The 22,570-nt window shown below is 41.1% G+C and overlaps 2 protein-coding genes across 2 annotated transcripts; one reads left to right on the top strand and one right to left on the bottom strand.

Annotated features, from left to right (window-relative positions):
* Window positions 1-2,061: 2,061 nt before the first annotated feature.
* On the bottom strand, window positions 2,062-3,505 carry LOC131223275 (GDP-fucose transporter 1). The gene has a single exon (XM_058218623.1). The coding sequence runs from the start codon at window positions 3,219-3,221 to the stop codon at window positions 2,184-2,186; it is 1,038 nt and encodes a 345-aa protein (XP_058074606.1). The 5' UTR covers window positions 3,222-3,505; the 3' UTR covers window positions 2,062-2,183.
* A 2,022-nt stretch (window positions 3,506-5,527) lies between these two features.
* On the top strand, window positions 5,528-22,370 carry LOC131223274 (V-type proton ATPase subunit c''1). Its single transcript, XM_058218622.1, has 4 exons — window positions 5,528-5,840; window positions 5,962-6,039; window positions 21,724-21,894; window positions 22,001-22,370. The coding sequence occupies exons 1-4, from the start codon at window positions 5,731-5,733 to the stop codon at window positions 22,170-22,172; spliced, it is 531 nt and encodes a 176-aa protein (XP_058074605.1). The 5' UTR covers window positions 5,528-5,730; the 3' UTR covers window positions 22,173-22,370.
* The last annotated feature ends 200 nt before the right edge of the window (window positions 22,371-22,570 follow it).

Raw genomic sequence — 22,570 nt, 5'->3', positions numbered from 1 at the left:
GCGGGCACCACCCGTGTGAGGTGGGTGGCTCGTGTGAGGCGGAACCCATGTGATGTGGGGCCCACAAGGAGGGTTTGGCTGAGAACCTAACCCATGAGATGTGGGGCTTGGGCCATGAGATAAAGGGATTGATTTGCCATGCTCTATCAATTCAAGCTCTTAGATCAAATGATTAGTTGTTCGGCATTAAAGTGGTATCAAAGCGGGAGGTCTTGTGTTTGAGACTCCTCACCAAAGGTGATTAATGCAGGGACATACTCAGGGTGGGCGGCCCGTATGATGCAAGCACCTCGTGTTAGAGCAAGTGGTTAGTTGTCCTAAATCAGTTTCCTTCTCAAGGGTCACACTAGTCAACCACAAGGGCATGCCAAAATGTTTTAAGGTATAAGGCAACATTTAACCACCCTCAAGGGCATGTTAAAATATTTCAAGGTATAAGGCAATATTTAACCACCCTCCCTTTTTGTCTACAAGTGTTCATCACACTCATCCACTTTAGATGATAGTAATGGCAGGAGTTCACAAATGAAAAACAGGGTTGTACTCGGGCTGCAATAGGATAGGATCCTCAGATACACGAGTATTTGATTTTTGGGGGAATATGAGTGTGGTATATAGCAAGTGGTTAGTTGTCCTGCATCAGTTTCCTTCTCAAGGGTCACACTAGTCAACCACAAGGGCATGCCGAAATGTTTTAAGGTATAAGGCGACATTTAACCACCCTCAAGGGCATGCCAAAATGTTTTAAGGTATAAGGCGGTATTTAACCACCCTCCCTTTTTGTCTACAAGTGTTCATCACACTCATCCACTTTAGATAAGATAGTAATAGCAGGAGTTCACAAATGAAAAACAGGGTTTTACTCGGGCTGTAATAGGATAGGATCCTCAGATGCACAAGTATTTGATTTTTGGGGGAATATGAGTGTGGTATATAACTTGGGGGTCTTCGTAGGGTGAGAATTGTATATTTGGGCAGATGAAGCCTCTCAGTAAGTGGTATTAAGCAGCTCCGGCAGAACCAATGACCAACCATACTCAATATCTGGGTACTACGGGTAATAGGGTAATGCCAATGCAACCATCTCATTGCCATGCCCGGGGAGGAAGTATCAAAATGTTGGGATTTGGCTTTGGTGGATTGACAACTATATATAGATCAGAGAAGTGTTTGACAATCAGGATTCATAGTCAACTTTCCAGTTTCACTTACCTTTACCATGCGCTAAATTAAGAAGGCTATTTGAGTTCAAAGATTGCACTAGCAACTACCACATTGTCAGTGTCAATAGATATCAGGATCAAGAATATTACAGCTATTTCTCTCTTTTTCTAAAAATGACAAATGGGACTAAGCAATAAAATTGGGTACTGATTTACCACACATTTTTCATGAATCTGTTACGTTCGACAATTAAAGAAGCCAACCCCCCCCCCCCCCCAAAAAAAAAAAAAAAAAAAAAAAACTTGCTTCAAGTCCATATATATGAGAGGTATCATACGATATACATGGGTTTTCAGTTCAGGTAAGTAGGAACAATAATTCCATAATTCAGAGCATACGTTTGTTATGTCCCACCATGGATAGACATTGCATCAAAATTCTCCAAGATTGGAAGATCCAAGCAACAAACTCGGGACGTTTATCAATTGAATGCAAACTATTGTTGTGTTTCTATTCTTACCATCTGTACGCTACCGATCAAAAGGTTAAATTGTCCTATCAGATTTCATAACCTGCAAATCAATGGTAACTGGATTACTGGACCATTGGACCAACTTATCAGATTTCATAACCTGCAAATCAATGGTAACTGGATTACTGGACCATTGGACCAACTTATCAGATTTCATAACCTGCAAATCAATGGTAACTGGATTACTGGACCATTGGACCAACTTATCAGATTTCATAACCTGCAAATGCTATGCAATGTCACAGGTCCCATTTCTTATAATTTCTCTGTATCCAAGTATGCTATCAATATCAAAAGGAACCATACCATCACATCAAGCAATTAGAGAGCCAAAAAAATACTAACTAGCAATGAGAATTAACTCATATAACAAAAAATATCAAAGGTTGAATTTGCACTAATGCTGGGCATAAAGATTCATTACACTGCAATTTAGCCTCTTTAACAATCGAAAAAAAAATACAGGAAAATGACTCATTAGTAGAATTCATACACTGGAATACTTACCCGACACTTTCAATGGTTGATTCTCATCCAATGACTCGCAGTCCCCATCTTCACCGTCCCCTTGCTTTGAAACTGCCGATACATCCCGTGATGGTGGGCCACCTCCGCCACCACTAACAGATTGCTGATAAAGAACTCCCCCCACAATCGTAAACAACAGGCACACCAATCCAAATGGGCTCGCGTGCTTATCCCAAATCAACACGTTGATCACAACAGTAAGAAACTTATTAACCACCCCAGTCACTGTAAATGCTGTGGCGGAGATCGCCTTGCGGGCTGCAAACCCAAAGAAGCTGATAAGCAACCCGAAAACACATGACAGTGCCACTGCCACAAACGTGACCGGGTCCACCCAATTCCCAGAGTTTGATCCAATGGCTGAGAACACATCAGCATACTCCCCAGTCAGAACCCAAAACAGTGGCGCCATCATCAACGACAGCAGATTGTTGTAGAAGACAAAGCCCCACGTATTCAACCCAAGATTCGTGACCATGTGTTTGATGTAGACCATCTCGCTCGTGATCGTGACAAGATATGCCAGAGCCCATGAGTATGCAGTGAGGGTGAATGCCGAATCCGTCGCAACATACCCAACCGCCCCGCCGAGGATGATCACTAGCGAGATGAAGGTGAGCTTGGACGGGCACGGCTGCCGTCGGAACGTAGTGTCCGCGACGGCCACCAGGAGCGGAGTCAGCGACCGGAAGACGATGAAGGTATCCACGTTGGCGTGGCGGAGGAGGTTGGTGTTAGTGAAGATGGCGAGGTAGAAGACGGTAGCGGCCGGGAGGAATTTCTTTGCCGTCTCGAGGGTAAAGGGATCGTGGTAGAGGAATCCAAGCCTGCCGAAGATCCAAACGCCGGCAGCGGAAGTTAGGTATTGCAGTGCTGTGAGGAGGCTCGGGAAGTTGAATTTGGTGATGGCGAATTTGTTGATGACTGCAAGGAGGCTCGAGCAGAGGGCGTAGCCCACAACGAGACTCGTTGTGGTGTAGTATTGCTTTGAAGACATTGTGGGTGACTATAGTGGAAGATCCGTTGTGGGGGTTTGGGAAATGGGGGTTTTATTTACGAGTTTGCCATTGGAATGGAAGAGGGATTGTGGGAGGAGGTTTGGTTTCTTTGTTTCGAGTTCTTAGATCTGATGGATTTTGGGGGAAATGTGACGAGGAATGGACGGCTGAGATTCGGTGGGGGTTCTGAAAGGAGGGAAGAGAGGATGTTAGAAATGGGAAGTTGCCACACGCCCTGGAGCTAGATCGGAGAGAGAGAGAGAGAGATCTTGGAATATAGAGCGTTTACTGGGTGACCGGGTCTGTCAGCGCGGGGCGTCGGTGGTTTGGAAGCGGATTAGGTGAGACCCCGGACTCACACCAGACGGTGTGATCCTTACCGTGGGGCCTACTTTAATGTGTTTATTAGAAATCCACGCCGTCCATCTGTTTTTACGAATCATTTCAGTGAATTATACCAAATATTAAACAGATAAAATTATCAGGTGGATCATACCATACGAAAGAGTGGTGATTTATTATTAATGGGCCATAAGAGTTTTGGATCAAGATGATATTTGTTTTTCCCTTCATCCATGTCTTCGTGACATTATCAACAGATTGGATTTTAAATAAACATTACTACAACATTAAGGTGCGCCGTAAGAAGTTTTTAATGGTAGGAAATTCAATCAAAACTGTTTCCTATGGTATGGTCCACCTGATAATTGGATCTAGTTTATTATTTCGATAATGTAATAAAATGATCTGGAAAAACGGATTGACAGTGTGGATATGGAATAAATATATCAAGATGGGCCCCACGGTAAGGGCCGCACCGTCTTCGGTGAGGCCGGGGTCTTACCTAATCCGGTTTCCGTGGTTTTGGCCTTGACAGATGCAAGCAGGGACGCGGATTGCCTGGGCTCCGGCCACAAGAAGTTCCTGGACGGAAGCTATGTGGGGTCCATAGAGATTCCCGTGACAAATCCACTCCGTCCATCGGTTTTGAAAAACAACAATAGGGCAGGAGTATAAGAATCAGGCAGATCCAATTTAATTCCATAGGAACAGTCTCTAGATGATGAGATAGAATGGAACAATGGTTTGGATTCTCCCACGATGGACCTCATTTATCGTATCTTAAAACACTTCCATAAATGTGGCTTTAGCCTCCAGCATACAGGCACTATCAAACTATCATTTTTGTCATAATTAAACCCTTATTCCAATTAATTAGAGTCCACTGTGAGAATATTATTACAGATTTGCAGTCAGACCACGGGTCATGGTGGATTTCAATGGATCCCTGATTATGGGGCCCACTGTGATGTATGTTCCTTACATCCACACCATCCATCCGTTTTGATGGCTCTAGGCCATGGTGTCAAAAGAGAAGGGGATTCAAATCTCACTTTCCCAACAAGGAGTTTTTAAAAGTCATTCCACCCTATTTCCTGTGGTGTGATCGACTTAAGATTTGGATTCGCTTCATTCATGGGATAATACCCTAAAATGAGGGGTCAAAACAGATGGACCGTACGATGTAAGGCACATACATGACGGTGGGCCCACAGTCAAGGAAGCACCTAAAAATGGAATTGAGTAAAAGCGTACTGAGTAAACTCTGTGTTGGCCCACGGTGAATGTACGCCGTCCATCCAATTTTTGCAGCTAATTTTAGGGGTTGAGCTCAAAATCGAAGCATATCCAAAGCTCAAGTGGACCCACTACAAAAATACAGCGGGAATAATGATTTCCACCGTTGAAACCTTGCCAGGGCTTACAGTGGTGTTTATTTGTCATCCAGCCTCTTCATGAGATCACAAGGAAGTGGATTAAGGCAAAACACGATCCAAAACTTACGTGGCCTCCAAGAAAAATTTCAACGTTAGACGTTCGATTTACACTGTTTCGTGTGGTGTGGTCCACTTGAGTTTTGGACGTGCTTAGTTATTTGGCGCCCTAAAATGATCAGATAAAATGCATGGACGGAGTGGATAAAATAAATAAATCATAGTAGACCCCACAGAGTTTACTCAGTACTATTAGCGTACTGAGTTACTCGGTACGCGATCCGCTTTCATCAACCTAAGCCGCGCCCATAGATCATCACTATGATTAATGATTTTCCTTTTTACAATGATCCAATGGTATGGATTCTCGATCATGGCCTCACTCATCATAATTTAAAACGCGTGTGTACCGTACAATGATGCGGCGCACGCATATCACAAATTACTCCCTCACCCGACCCGAGCCTCCCGCGCACGTGCGCGAACGCGATCACACGTGTTTATGATTGATGAGGTTCTTCTTCTCCGTTTTCCACCGATCCGCAGCGAACTGCTCTCTCTCTCTCTCTCTCTCTCTCTCTCTCAGGACGGATCTTTCTTCAATCGAGAAACCCTAAAATCCCTTCCCAATTCCCCTCAGATTCTCACATTTTCCGAGAAAAGAGAAAGTAAGAAAACCGAATTCTCTCTGTCTCTGTCAATCAACGACGAATCGGTGTCTGGATCGACGGCGATGGCTTCATCGAGCTCGTGGTCACGTGCACTTGTGCAGATCTCACCGTACACATTCGCCGCCATTGGAATCGCCATCTCTATCGGCGTTTCCGTCTTAGGCGCCGCTTGGTATCAATGAATTCTCCTTCTTTTACCAAATTTCAATTTTCTCCCCCTTTTTCCCCAAAATTTCAGCAATTTTCCTAAAGTTTGATTTTTTGTGTGTTATTGTGAATTCTGTTTATATTAGGGGAATATATATAACTGGAAGCAGCTTGATTGGAGCAGCGGTCAAAGCTCCTCGTATCACTTCTAAGAATCTCATTAGGTATGCATTACTGTCTTCAATTAGAATACACTTTGATTTTTTAAATTATTTTGATTTTTTAAATTATTTTTTTAAAGATTATATGTTATGTGCAATGATTTTGGGACTTGACGAGACCTGTGCGACTCAGGCTAGTTGACTCAGACTTTATTGGCCCCGATTTGATTCGACAGCAGAAGTCACCTGGATGAGTTGGGTTGATTCACTCCCACTCGATCTAGTCACGACTTGGCTTGAGACAGGACGAGTCGAGACCGGATGAGTTGGTCTGAGTTGCCGAGTCTCAATTTCATGGTTATGCTAGTTTTCTAGATGATTCGGATGATCTTTGAATCGTTATGTCCATCAACAAAAGCTAGATAGAATCCAGTAGCCTGGCCATTCTTTTGGTGGACCCCACCATGGATGGGCCATGGCCTAGAAATCTCACCAGTTGCATAGTCATAACCCTCCAATCGTTGACATTTAAATCATGGTATAAGAAATTTTCACCAGCAGTGGATGCATGCAATGAAAAAAATTCTTGGGTTTAATGCGAATTTTGTATAGTGGCTCACATAAAGCATTGCCCATTAGATAGGATTGAGCTCAGTTTGTCGGATTGATTACCTCATTGATGAAGTTTTTGGTTCATGTGATTTTATGAGTGTGGCTCATCCATGCAAATCCCATGAGATGAACACAGCAAATATCTTGACCACAGCTGTGTATCAGATTTCATGGTGACGATAAATAGAACCGTGCACATTGTACAGCATGGATAAACCCAATAATTTATACCTCTGCCTGCTAAAAGTTGAAGCTCGTCCGTGTAACTTAGGGTACAACTTGGGCAGGGTGGGTCAGGTTGAGGTTCAACCCGAGCCTGACCCAACCTCAAGAGGACCCAAACTGCAAACCTGACCCAACCCAAAATTTCAAAACAAGGTTCCCAACCCGACCCAAGGTCCCTGAAAACCTGACTAAACCCAATACGAACTCAGGTTGAGTTGGTCGGGTTCAGGTTGACTAGCAGCCCAGTGTAACTTCCTATTGAAATGTCGCTCTGATTACTGATTTCCTTGTAACGTGGTTTTTTATCATTATATAAATATTCCATCAGAATTTCAAAACTCAAAGTGTTACTTGGTTTGGATTCTCTGTTTTGATTTCACTGCATGGTTGTGATTCCTTCATGCGCCACCATAAGTTTGGATCCCATGACCTTTTAGATGTATTTTTCTACACCATGAGGTCGGTCGGTTCCTCTGAAAATGAAGAAGTAAAGTTTGATAAGATATGGGAACCTGATGAATGCATTCATCAATATAATTTATTTATCTGATAGTGCTGTTGTGTTAATGTCAATTATTGTAGTGTAAGAATGTAGAAAGATTTGAAAAACAGTCACTTAGGTCCTTCATTAAATATGAATTGAGATCAACAAAGTTAGCTAAACTTTTACATTCATGCACTCCAGCCTTCTTTTAGCAGGCTGGGCATACTCTTCTCATGAGTTCATGATAGTGTGGTGCTGAAGTCCATGAACTACGGTCACGAAAAGCTATTTTGTATTGCTTGAGTTCATTTAGAGCTCCCTTTGTAAATTCATCTTCTTTTATTTACATACATATTCATCTATATTCTTCTATCATCTACCTACAGGCAAGATTGTAAATTGTGTACTTGATCATTTACTGACAAAGGAATGAGTTGCATTGCTTCTTGTATACCCTTTTACCATTTAAGCATCCCCAAACATGCATAACTATGTGGAAGGGCTTTTTTGCCATATTACTTTCTTGAACTTACATGCATGATGAGCAGGCCACCTTGAAGATGAATGCATGAAAGAGTTCTTTTCATTCATTCAATCTAAATATCCCCAAACATGCATAACTATGTAGAAGGGCTTTTTCTTTTTGCCATATTACTTTCTTGAGCTTATATGCATGATGAGCAGGTCGCCTTGAAGATACATGCATGTAGAGTTCTTTGCCACGTAGAAGGGTTTTTTTTTTTTTCAGTTATTTGTTATTTGTTATCTGTCTTTTGTTTTTATTTTGTTTTTTGCTGTTTGCCATATTACTTTCTTGAGCTTAGATGCCTGATGAGCAGGTTGCCTCAAAGATACATCCATGGAAGAGTTCTTTTCATCCATTCAATCTAAATACGACTTGTAGGACTGTCCAAGAAAAGAGTTGTCCATATGGTTACTGAGTTTGATTTTATAAATGCAAATATCTCTTTCTAAGATTGTGGGGTGTCTTCCATGATAGACTTCAACATGTTACTTTTCTAGGACCACTTTTCTATGAAAGACAATGCATCAAAGGAAAAAATGGACCTTTACAAGGAAGGGAATGATGATCATGCCGTGAGATCTAGTTTCCACAACTTCCAACCTAGAAAAGTAAGAATACGGTGCCATAGGAGAAAACCATCTTACGAATCCCCTCTAATAACCATCTTAAGAATCCCCTCTAGTAAGTTGATCCTAAGTACTTTTGCTAGCTATCCAACAAAGACATCCCCACATCTCCTCCAACAGATCCCTTCGTATGAGTCATGTAGCCAATTATCTAATAACTTTAAGGCATCATTTAGTCTGGATTATAAGGGATCAAAACTAATAATCACTGCAAATTTTGGCGTATTAGGAGGGTAACCATATTTGTCATAGTAGAGGTTACAACACTCTAGCTATCAAGTTGCAAAGTAGTACCATATCCTTGAAGTCTAGGAATATCCTACAATATCTAACTTAACTAACCACTGGGGAGACTACCAAATTCCCATGGCTTTGCTTGCCGATTAATGCAAGATAACTAACTCTTGCCACTAAGTAGTGGGTTGCCTTTAGAAATGCGCCTTCATCCTTCTCATACCGACATGACCATTTAGAATAATCTCCGCTTCTCATTGGAGGAATCAATAACCTTAATTGGTACATTGGGTCATTCCTTATGCCTTTTTTATAGGCAACAAGTTTTTATTACAAGCAAGGCAAAGGCATATTATCAGTTAATGCAATGGATAGGATCATTCTTTGTTTTGACACCTTCTAAATGTTTACACAAAGTAAAATAGCAATTAATCCCATATTCTAAACAAGCACCTTTGAGGAATATATCTTTCAAAAAAAAAAAAAAAAGGAAGAAGAAGAAGAAGAAGAAGAAGAAGAAGAAGCTTTAAGCAATAGTAATTCATAAAAGCACTTAAATAGGGATTTGTTTGGCGTTGCTTCTAGGAAGTTTTAAAAATAAAAATAAAAAATTTTTTTTTTCTTGTTTTTGTCTTTTGTTTTGGTGGTAGTGTGGTGAGCGATGAATTTATTTGATGTAGGCTGAGATTCATGGGCCAAGCCCAGGTCCATTAGGCCCAAGCCCAAGCCCCACAACTGGCCCCATCAATAAGAAGGCCCAAGCCTCTTAATTAGGCAGCTAGCTATGCATCAATCAACTCTTCTTCTTAAATTCATTCTTATCACTTGAGCATCTTTTTATTACTTTTCCATTTTTGTCATAAGTCGTTGGTTGTCAATGACATTACGAACCTACCTTCTTTGTACGTCTAAGGAGTTTATTTAAGGGTCTTAAATGAGTAGTCTTAACTCTTAAGACATCCTCGAATTGAATAAATTTTTTGGATTTTTCCTTTCTACTTTGTTTGCGGTTCTCATACGTAGATTGAAGGTTCCTACACTTGAGCGGATCCTTCCCATCAGTTGGCTGTGCCAGTTTGGTTTTATCAAAGTAGGTTTGAACGGCTGAATTAAAGTTCTAGATCAACAACAATCTCAATATTATGTTTCCAGGTTCTTTAATCATAAAATTATGCTTATTTTCCTTTATGCTCTTCATTGCATAAAAAAAAAATCACTTTTTCCATTTCTTTTACAAAGCCCAAATGTCTAATTGACAAAGGGAGACTACCAAAAATTTGGCAGCCATCTACACTTTAAAATTCAACCCCTATTCTAGCCCATTAAAACCCTCCAAAAATCAGCCCTATTCCAGCCTATTAAAAGTCCTAAAAATCAACCATATTCCGCTCCAATCCAACCCCTATTATGGCCTAGTAAGAGCCCAAAAATTCAGTATATTAAAAGCCCTAAAAATCATCTATATTCTAGTCAAAGCCCACCCCCTATTACAGCCCATTAAAGGCCCAATAATAGCTTAGAATCTAGCCCCTATTAGGCTATTACAGCCCATTAAAAGCCCAAAATCCAACCCCTATTCCGGCTCATTAAAAATCAGCGTTATTCCAGCCCCAAATCCAGCCCCTATTACAGCCCTTTAAAATCCCAAAATCAAACCCCTATTCCAGCCTATTAAAAGACTTAAAAATCAACCATATTCCAGCCCAAAATTCGGCCTCTATTAAAAGCCATTAAAAGCCTAATAATAAGCCCATAATCGACCCCATTAAAAGCCCAGAAAACTAGTCATATTCCAATTCAAATCCAGCCCCTATCCCAATTCATTAAAGCCCAAAATCCAACCATTAACAATCCAAATACAACCCTTTTTCCAACCCATTGAAACCTAGAATCTCTGCCCATTAACAATCTTTTGTTCTAAACCAGAAACTACCCTATATTTTGTCCATTACTTTGTCGATGTCACTCTTTTAATACGATGTTTACCCATAATGGTCACATCTATCGAGGGACGCATACTAATCAAGGGCCAAACAATTGCATCATTGAGCTATTCACAAGAGCCGCTGTTGATCAGTCGCGTGGAGAACAACATAGAGAGACACCTGATTTCATTAAAGATCCTGATGGTAACCCCAATCCATAACCAAGGTTCTAGCCATAACCTTCAGTGAATCAACATGGCATTGGTCCTTACAGTTTGTTCATAACTTCATGCAATGGCTCTTTGCAGAGAGAGCCAATGATGCCTCGATGGAGACGCCTAAGAATGACGATATCTCCAAGAAAGTACGAGTTGAAGTTCTAAACTTCACGGGTTGCCTTGATGCAAAGGCTTTTGTTGATTGGATTACAACGCTTGAATATTATTTTGCATGGTACAACATGGATGATGTCCAGTGAGTGACCTTTGTCAAGGTCAAGCTAAAGGGCCCATCAAGAAGCTGGTTGTGAATCATTGACAACAACAATCTCATCATGGGCCACTTTGCTATCACTAGGTAGACTAACATGGGAGAGAAGCTGAAAGGTAAGTATAATGCCTTTGGACTACATGGATACCCTCCTTCAGGAGCTCTTTACGTTCAAACAAGGAACTTCATTGGTGGATGACTATAGTGAGAAGTTCAATGAGCATTTTGTCTGTTGTAAGCTTGCAAAGACAAATCATGTAACAGCTAACCGCTATCAGACAGGGCTATCCCTAGAGATCCAGCATGAGATGGTCATGTATGATTTCGAGTCAGTCAACGATATTCATTGAAAGGCTCAACAAGTTGAATGGCAGCTATAGTAGCACTCTCCAACGCTTTGGCTTTCTAGCCAGGGAAGCTTTCGTAAGGAAAGGTTTGAATCCACATCTTAGCCTGACTCCATCGCAGGGCTACCAACCACCTCCCTCCCCTTTTCAGTCATGATCATCAATGATTATAGCGCAACGAACATCGTCCCACAAGAGGTAAATTGATAAAGCTCAAATTGCTAATTAAAAAGCATCCAAAACTATATAAGGTTGTGTGGGTCGATGATATTGTCATTCCCCTAACTCGAAGGTGTTTGGTTCCCTCAGAATCGACATCTATGAAGACAACATTTGGTGTGACATAATTATGATGAATGCCACCCACATCCCTCTCAGTCGACCTTGACTTTTTGATAGAAAGGTACAAAGCGACAATGAGGCTAATATGTATACTTTTCTATAGCAGGGGAATCAGATCCACCTTCCCCATTGCAACCTACGTCACCTCTTTCATCCATGCCCGCATCGTCGACATTGGCTGTTGTCCTTAACTCCTGTGTTCTTAACATGTAGAAGCTTGAGGAAGAGAGCAATGAGAAATGTGTAATGTTTACTTAGTCACGAGAGTATGTTATTGATCAGGATGAGCTTATTCCCGATAAAGTTAAATCCATACTTCACAACTTTTAAGATTTGGTTCATAACGATTTGCATGACGAGTTGTACCCGCTGTGGGATATTCGACTCGCCATAAATTTGGTTCTTGGACTGTCATTACCTAACTTACCGGTATATCGAATGAGTCCAACTAAGCATGTCGAGAAGTGCCAAGTTAGTGAATCGCTAAAAAAGGGCTACATCCGAGAGAGCCTCAGGCCATGTATTGTGCTAGCCTTTCTTACCCCTAAGAAGGATGGGAGTTGGTGTATGTGTGTAAACAGTCGAGTTATTAATAAAATCACAGTGAAGTACCACTTCCCCTTTCCTCGGCTTAATGATATGTTGGACTTGATGCTAGGTGTCGGCGTCTTCTTTAAGATTGATATTCATGGTGAATACCACTAGATCCCCATTCAATCTGGTGACGAATGGAAGACGGCATTTAAGATGAAGGACGGTTTGTACGAGTGTTTGGTTATGTTATTCGGTTTCACAAATGTGTCTAACACTTTCATCGCGTCATGACCCAGTTGCTGCAACCTTTTATTGGAAAGTTTGTCTTTGTCTACTTTGATGACATTCTTATCTACAATAAATTGAAGGAGCACCCCAATCACCCGAGTCTTATCTCTAGAGTCCTTATCTACTAGCACTTCTACGTTAATATTAAAAATAAAAATAAAAATGCAAATCCATTAGTACATCCGTGGCCTTCTTAGCGTACATTATCTCATCACAAGATGTAGAGGTAGATCACGCCAAGGTGAAAGTCATTGTTGATTGGCCGACACTTACCACTATCTCTAAAGTTCGTGGTTTCTATGGCCTCACCACATTTTACAAACGTTTGTCTGGAACTTCAGCAACATAATGGCTCCAATGAAACAAATAGAGTTTCGATGGACAAGTGCATCAATGAGAGCATTTAATAGAGTCAAACGTAAGATGACTAAAGCTCCAGTTATGTGCCTTCTAGACTTTGAGAATGTATTTGTGGTGTGTTACAATGCTTCTAACATCACCATTTGGTGGGGTTCTTAGTCAGGACAGTCACCCAATAACATTCTTTGGCGAGCTCTCCAATGCAAAGCAACGATACTCCACTTATGACTTGGAGTTTTATGCCGTTGTTCAGACTCTACAACATTGGTGTCACTATTTGGTTGGCAAGGAATCTGTTCTATACTCTTATCATGAAGCACTCAAGTATCTAAATTTTTAGCAGAAGAAGAGCTCTCGTTGTGTCAAGTGGACCACTTACCTTCAGAAGTTCTCATTTGTCATTCGTCATGAGGCTGGTAAGGACAATCAGGTTGTTGATGCATTGAGATGTTGTGCACATTTTTTGTCATCGATGTCTGTCACTATTCTAAGATTCGAAGAGTTATGGCGTGTGTATGTTAACGACAAGGATTTTTGACATATTTATACAAACATTCTTAGTGGAGAGCATGAGAGATACCCACATTTCAACATTCATGGTGGCTACTTGTTCTGGGGACATAACTTTGCCTATCCTGTACATCCATCCGCAAGTATGTTGTGAGGGAGTTACATGTCAGTGGGTGTAGTGGTCACTTGGGTTGTTATAAGACCCTACCTGTCATTGGAGATAGATACTTTGAGCTGCGTCTAAAATAAGATATTGCAAAGATCTACCAATTGTAGAGGGTTTTCCAGCTTGTTAATGGTCAAAAGAAAAATAGCAGATTGTATTAGCTACTATCGATACCACTTGCTTTGTGGGAAGATCTCAACATAGACTTCGTCCCGAGTTTGCTAAAGACCGCTCAAAAAGTTGATTTAGTATTTGTGGTAGTTGACTAATTTTCAAAGATGGCTCATTTCATACCATGTTCAAATACAACACTCCCTCAAGATTGCTCAAGTACTTTTCAAGAGGTTGTTCATGTTTATGGGATTTCGAAGACAATTGTATCAGATCGTGATACCAAATTCATGAGCTATTTTTAGAAGATTCTGGATGGCAATGGAGATCAAACTTTAGTACTCTAGTGCCTACCAACCCCAGACTGATGGTTGGCCATAAGTAGTTTACCGCACCTTGTACAAGTCATTACGGTATTTTGTGCATGATCATATAGCGACATGGGACCTAGTAATACCCATGGCTGAATTTGATACGATAACTCAGTCAATAGGTCCACAGGGATGCCACCTTTTGTACCAGTAATTGTTATACGATCGCTTTTTCCAATTGATTTGGTTCCTCTACCCATAGAGTCGAGACTAAGCGCAGAAGCTGATGACTTCATCCGCTATATGTAGTAGGTGCATGAAGAAGTCCGACACAATATCGCCACAAGTAATAAAAGTTGTAAGCAACATGCATATGCAAGACGTCGTTTTGTTGAATTTGCAGAATGCGATATGTTTATGTCCCATATTCGTCTTTGATGGTTACCCCCCAATACCTCGAAAAAGCTCCATCCCTGCGATGCTAGACCATTCAAAATTATAAAAAAGATTAGTGCCAATATTTATGTTTTAGATCTCCCATCAGATTTACCTATCAATTTTACTTTCAATGTAGAAAATCTTTTCATCTATTATGGGCACCATACTAATGATGGTTCGAGCAATAAGTTACACACTTCCGACCATTTTACCACCTACAGACACGATTGTTGATGTTCTTGACAATTAGATCATCTCCATTCGCCAAGGTGGTTACCATACGTTTTTTATCCATTGGCAAGCATGATCTCTCTCCGATGCTACATGGATCACAACTACCCCTACGCACGTACGTACGTAGAAGGAAGACCCCACCATCGATCTGGCTCGATGACGACGTCCAGAGAGGGCCTCCTAGCTAGAAGTCAAGTTTTGGTTCAGAAAAGTGGCCCGATAGTCAAGAAAAGCCCACCATGGGATCTCATGATCGTGGCCCACTCGTCGGATTGGTTTTATATTTTAGGTTTTGCTTATTGTTATTATTTAGAACATCGTGAACGCTTTAGATTTTCTTGTTTGGTTTTTATTTTAGTTTGCTTCATCGCCAAGTAATAGGTGTCGCATATGGTGCGAGTTTTTGGGTATAGGGTTCTCCCTATAAATAGACACCCCTTGTAGTTCTTTTCATTCATTGAAGTTAAAAAAAAAATTCCTGCTTTATTTTTCTGCTCTCTTCGTGAGTTGTGGAAGAATTCAAAAGTGGGTGCGAAGCCCTCCCTTTTCGAAGAGCTAACTACCGTGGTGCGAAGCCACATCGATCCCAATTTACCCCCATCTTCCATCATCTTTTTTTTCCATCTTCCCCCACCATCCATACTTCGAATTTGTCCTTTTGTTGCATCAGATTTCTTCATTGAAGCAGGTTTCCAGATTTTGGCCCGCAGGCGAGCTGAAACTTCAGCGGAGCACCATGCACAAACCGTACATCGGATCGAGCTGAGATTTGGAGGTTTTGGAGTCCATCCCTGGGCGACCAGAGCCAAGGTGGCCTTTTTCTGAATAGTGGGCCCCACACACGTGCGGCCGGGATCACACGCACGTCCGTCTGGGCCATTATTGCTGTCCACACGCGGGATCATCTTTTGGCTCAGATTTTTATCCTCTTTTATCCTCTCATAGCCCTTTTTTTTATGAATTCTAACCCTATATTACATGATCCCTAATTGATTTGCCCCTTTTTATCACCTTAGGGTTCCTTGAATTGAAATTAGAGAATCCCTTGGATTAGGGGCTGATTTTTATGCATGAGTAGTTGATTTTATTTCCCTTTGACATTGTTTGGCTTATAATTTTATTGGTCCAGTCCTAACCTGTGTCGGCTTGGACCCGCATAGATTCCCCTTTAATTGAATGTTTGGATTTTCATGTAGGATGTGGAATTTGTGTGATTGTTTCTGAATTGGTGTGATCTAAGCCTGCAATCTTGCATATCATATTTAAATTCACGTCCTGCATCAAATTTGGTATCAGAGCCTAAGGTTCTTGTAGGGGAATTCATTACATGTTTAGGGTTTGGTTGTTTATGTCCATTACGCATCAATTCTCATCATATATGGCTGTTTAGAAGTCCATAAACCCTGGCATAAGCTGCTCAAATTTTCTGTTATCCCCTTATTTGAATTATTTTAGAAATTAGCTTAGCTTTCTATTTCTAGATTTAGAAACTTTCCTTTTCTGTTTTTAGAAACTAATTTTTTAGAAACTTTCTTAATCTGTTTTTAGAAACTAATTTCCTTTCCTTTGTCTTTTTTAGAAACTAGTTCACTTTCCTTTTTCTTTTTAGAAACTAGCTTACTTTCTATTTTTAGAAACTTTCATTTTCCTTTTTTTAGAAACTAGGTTGCTTTTTAGAAACTTTCTTTTTTCGTTTTTAGAAACTAGGTTACTTTTTTTTAGAAACTTTCCTAATTTGTTTTTTAGAAACTTTTTTTTTTACGTTTTTAGAAACTAGGTTGCTTTTTTTTGAAACTTTCCTAATTTGTTTTCAGAAACTTTCCTTTTTCGTTTTAGAAACTAGGTTGTTTCTTTTTAAAAAAAAAAAACTCTTATATTTTGACAACTATATTGCTGAATTTTGGTTGGCACCCTACACTAAACATGGAACAATTGCAAGAGTCACTAAACAAGTTGTCCCAGAAGTTGGAGTTTATGATTAAGCGCTTGGAAATGGACCAATGCTTTGAGCAGCTTGATGAACGCATTGCCCGACTAAAGACCATCGCCAGGACAAACCCCACCATTGGGGTAGATGTCCAATCTCAGGCAGGTGGCCTGAAGGATAGACCAATGAATGGAGTTGGCCAAGGAATCAGTTATGGGCGTGCACCCGTGTACCCACCCCATGAGGGACATCAAGACCACTATTTTGAGGGGTACAACATGTGTAGCCTTGTGACTGGAAAGAGTGCACCAGATGTTAGTGTAGAGTTACCCACTGAGGTCATGCCGGTAGTGGATGAGTTTCGTGATGTTTGTCCCGATGATCCACCTGATGAGTCCACTAGGAGGGATATGAGCACACCAGAACATGGGACACCATAATACCTACAACCGAGTTTATGTTGAATAATTTTGTCGATAGGTCCACAGGTCTAAGTCCTCATGAAGTCGTTACTGATTATAAACCTAGGAAACTTATTGATCTTGTCATTATGTCACTGTCCCATAGGCCGTCAGAGTCTGCAGAGTCCTTTGCGCATCACATTCATTCATGGCATCAAGAAATCAGGCAGAAGATCATGACTAATAATGAACATTACACATTTTCTAGAGACCAGTATAAATGTTTCAAAGGATTCAATATTGGGGACTCTGTGATGGTCTACATCAGGCCCGAGCGGTATCCTTCGAGGGCCGTTCATAAGTTACACGTGTGTAGCGCTGGACCCGTCAAAATTATAAAACGAAACGGTCTCAATGTATATGAGGTAGATCTTCCACCTTCCATGGGAATTAGTTTCACATCTGATGTGGAGGATTTAGTTACTTTTCAGGGGACCACTGATACTTTGTCCGGCCCTTCGCCCACCCATCCTGATTCCCCATATTTATCCCTTGAACCATGGCCCCTTCTCAACCCATTTTTCCAACCTCTACCTCCCATATCTACTTTTCCTAACCTTTCTTCTCAGCATCTACCTCCCATACCTACCCTTCCCGACCCATTTTCTCAGCCTCTACGTCCCATACCTACCTGTCCCGACCCATTTTTCCAACCTCTACCTCCCATATCTACCCTTCCCAACCCATTTTTCCAGCTTCTGCGTCCCATACCTACCCGTCCCGACCCATGTTCCCAGCCTCTACCTCCCATACCTACCCGTCCCGACCCATCTTCCCAGCCTCAACCTCCCATACCTATCCTTCCCGACTCATTTTCCCAGCCTCTATCTCCCATACCTAACCTTCACACACCCAAAAAGGAAATAGAGGATATCTTGGACCATCAGATAGTTTCAACGTCGGACAGCGGGTTTCAGAAGTACCTAGTTAAATGGAAGTCATGCCCAGCTTCAGACAGCACGTGGCTCACTGAGGAGGAGCTTCAAAGACTTAATCCTGACATCCTGTAACGGTTTAGGAGTTTTATTTTGCCAGTGGTGAAATCTTTTAAGCCGGGGAGAATTGATGGGGACATCACGTGCACACTCGCGCTCATGCCGCCCCCCCTACGCACGTACGTACGTAGAAGGAAGACCCCACCATTGATCTGGCTCGATGACGACGTCCAGAGAGGGCCTTCTAGCTAGAAGTCAAGTTTTGGTTCAGAAAAGTGGCCCGATAGTCAAGAAAAGCCTACCATGGGATCTCATGATCGTGGCCCACTCGTTGGATTGGTTTTACATTTTAGGTTTTATTTATTATTATTATTTAGAATATCGTAAACGCTTTAGATTTTCTTGTTTGGTTTTTATTTTAGTTTACTTCATCACCAAGTAATAGGTGTCGCACATGGTGCGAGTTTTTAGGTATAGGGTTCTCCCTATAAATAGGCACCCCTTGTAATTCTTTTTATTCATTGAAGTTAATAAAAAATTTCTGCTTTATTTTTCTGCTCTCTTCGTGAGTTGTGGAAGAATTCAAAAGTGGGTGCAAAGCCCTCCCTTTTCAAAGGGCTAACTACCGTGGTACGAAGCCACATCGATCCCAATTCACCTCCATCTTCCATCATCTTTTTTTTTCATCTTCCCCCACCATCCGTACTTTGAATTCATCCTTTTGTTGCAACAAATTTCTTCATTACAGTAGGTTTTCAGATTTCGGCCCACAGGCGAGCTGAAACTTCAGCGAAGCACCATGCACAAACCGTACATCGGATCGAGCTGAGATTTGGGGGTTTTGGATTCCATCTCTGGTCGACCAGGGCCAAGGTGGCCTTTTTCTGAATAGTGGGCCCCATACATGTGCAGTCGGGATCACACGCATGTCCATCCGGGCCATTGTTACTGTCCACAAGCGAGATCATCTTTTGGCTCAGGTTTTTATCCTCTTTTATCCTCTCATAGCCATTTTTCATGAATCCTAACCTTAGATTACATGATCCCTAATTGATTTACCCCTTTTTATTACCTTAGGGTTCCTTGAATTGAAATTAGGGAATCCCTTGGATTAGGGACTGATTTTTATGCATGAGTAGTTGATTTTATTTCCCTTTGACATCGTTTGGCTTCTTATGTTATTGGTCCCGTCCTTGCCTGTGTGGGCTTGGACCCGCATAGATTCCCCTTTGATTGAATGTTTGGAGTTTCATATGGGACGTGGGAGTGGTGTGATTGTTTCTGAATTGGTGTCATCTAAGGCTGCAATCTTGGTTACCATACGTTTTTTATCCATTGGCAAGCATGATCTCTCTCCGATGCTACATGGATCACAACTACAGATTTTCAGCGCCTGAATCCTTACCTCTATGAGCAATATCAGACCATTAACTTGCTAGAGTCGAGTTCTTTCAAGCCGGGGAGGATAGTGTAGGCTGAAATGGGCTCAAGATCCATGGGCCAAGCCCAAGCTCACAGTTGGCCCATCAATAAGGAGGCCTAAGCCTCCTAGTTAGACAGCTAGCTATGCAAAATCAATTAGCCATATCTTCTTAAATTCATTCTTATCCCTTAACTGTCTTTTTATTACTTTTTCATTTTGTAATAAGTTATTGATTGCCAATAACATTATGAACCTACCTTCTTTGCACATCTAAGGAGCCTATTTAAGGGCTCAAGGCACCTTTGAATTGAATAAAATTTCCAGATTTTTTTTCTACTTTGTTTGTGGTTCTTATGCTTAGATTGAAGGTGCCTACACTTGGGTGAATCTTTCCCATCAGCCAACTGCGTTATCATTGCCAACCAATTCTCTAGAATTGCTTATGCAAAAAGAAACGTGTTTCCCAAACATATATTTAAAAAATAATTTCTTAGAAATTGCTTTAGCAGTAAAACAAAGTGTTTGGTTTAACAAGCAAAAGAAATTTTTTTTTTTTTTGGTTGGGCCAAAAGGTTAAAGAATTCATATCTATTGATGACTAATTGGCCTAAAAAGTGTATTTGCTCCTACAAAGGTGATAAGTTGGTCTCATAAAGGTGATTTGAAGGTTCCACAAGAGTGGCCCCAGAAACGTGATTTGAAGGTTCCACAAGACTGGCCCCAGAAAGGTGATTAGTGGGTCCTATAGGAATGGTTTAAGAGCTCCTAAAAAGTTGAATAAGGAGTCCCACACAGTGAGTCTAGTAAAGGGGATAAGTGGATCTTGTGAAGGTGATTATTGGAACCTACAAGGTGATGAGTGGGTCTTCAAAAGTTAATTATTGGGTTGGAAAAAATATTTTGATTTGCTGTGTCCTACATTTCTAATTAGTGCATATCACTGATCTGAACGAATGTCCTTTATAAAGCATATTATCCCTACAATATATAACAGGAGTAGCCATGGACAATTTTACCCCTGCAACCCCTGCAATTAATCTTTAAAAAGTCTCAAACTTCGAGCTTTGAATGGACATTTGAGGGTAGTAGGGTCCATTCAGAAGCGTGGCTGCTTGGCAATGTATGGTTCAGATTTACCCACAAAAACCCTGCAATGACTTAGATTTACCTACTCAAACTCCCGCTCTCTTTTCGTCCATAGCTGGCATCCATGCCTCCCTCTCTGCATAACCTGGACATACGAGATTTGATTGGAACCAGCAGCCACCCTCTTCATGCCATGGGATTTCCTGAAAATCTGATGGTAGGCCTGGTTCAATAAATAAATAAATAAAAAGAAGAAGAAGAAGAAGAAGAAGAAGACCAGGGTCGCCCTTTCTCAATGAGCTCTTCTATTGTAGTGGGGAAATTTGCCTGAGCCACGACTTAGCATTCAACCTTTCCGACTTTTGTCTACATTCCCACCCATCTTTGGTGCACATGGATGAATGAAGTGTTCAAGGGGTAATGTGCTATGATTCAAAGAGATGGCTTGCTGCCCAGGGGATAGCATTGCTTAAATCACCTCAGACAATTAGACTGAATGAGAAAAATCCATTTCGTGGGTCCCTAATTCGCTGGTCTTGAAAGGGCCATCATCATGTCCAAACCAACATTAGACTGGTATAATAAAAAGGTGAGAATTAGGGTTGAGAATATGGCTCAATTAGGTGGGGGTCTTCTTCACCACAGAGCCAATGGGGTCAAATCCCATCTTACCAATCCAAACACAAGGTGGAAGGGAGGGTTCGTGTGATTTACCATTTGGGAACTTCTATGGATATCACATACAGCCATATTTGACAAGAGTGGCAACCCATCTCATATTTCCACCAATGGATGTTTGTGCATGCATAGCCTATGTTTTTCTGTAGTAACATGCATAAACTACATCCTATGTTTTTTTAGTGGCTGCTAGCCATTCCCAATAGGTTGGGAAGAAAGCAGCTTCCAGCTAGCCCATATATAGATACCTGGATACATACATGCATCCATATACATGCAGACGGTTGGAATATATGATCTGTGTATGCGTGCATCTATGTCCATGTTTGTATATGATGTGAACTGTGCGTACATGTCATGTGCATGCATGCTGGTTATTGATGCCTGTGATTGAATTTTAGTGACATTGCTGTTATAGTATGAAGAACACTTACCATGTTCTTCTCAATAGCCCTAACAAAGCCAAATTTCCCAGTGTTATTTTCTGCGAGGCTGTTGCAATATACGGTGTTATAGTGGCAATCATTTTACAAACAAAACTAGAGAGCGTGCCAGCATCCCAGATCCATGCACCGGAGTCTCTTCGAGCTGGATATGCGATTTTTGCTTCCGGGATCATCGTAGGTTTTGCTAACCTGGTCTGTGGGTATGTCAGCCTTTTCCTCTTCAACCAAAGCATATTATATCAGGAAAGTTGAAATGCAAATGGAATCTTGTGTGCACTCAGCAGTATATGTGTTTTCTGTCAACAGGCTTTGTGTGGGAATAATTGGAAGCAGCTGCGCGCTATCTGATGCTCAGAATTCCACGCTTTTTGTGAAGATTTTAGTGATTGAAATCTTCGGCAGTGCACTTGGGCTGTTTGGAGTGATCGTGGGAATAATCATGTCAGCTCAAGCGACGTGGCCATCAAAGGCAGGGTGAGTACTGTCATTGACATGCCTGGCTCTTTATTTTACCAAAAAAAGGAGATTAAATCTTTTTGTATCTCAAATGGGCTCTGGAGCTATTGTGACTGTTCTGCCACCCACAAATTAGTCTAGTGCAAGCAGACATGTAATAGTTGTGTGTATCGGGCTTGAGAGAGGTATATCCATCTTTGATCTGGTGTTTGGATGATTCTACCATTTTTATTTTATTTTTAAGCTTCTGATTCTTGCAAAGGGAACTCATTTTGATACTGCTAACTGTCCGTAGACCCTTAGGGCCCGTTTGGATACCACCAAATAAATTATTTTTTCTACTTCAGCAGCAGATAAGTAACATATTTGAGATAAGCAAGTTCATTTTAAGATCAATTATGAGAAACTTTTTTACTTAAA

The sequence above is a fragment of the Magnolia sinica genome, chromosome 13 (genome assembly GCF_029962835.1).
Source record: "Magnolia sinica isolate HGM2019 chromosome 13, MsV1, whole genome shotgun sequence".
In the NCBI taxonomy this organism is placed as follows: Eukaryota; Viridiplantae; Streptophyta; class Magnoliopsida; order Magnoliales; family Magnoliaceae; genus Magnolia; species Magnolia sinica.
Note: the sequence above shows the minus strand (reverse complement) of the source record. Positions and strands in the feature narration are given on the sequence as shown.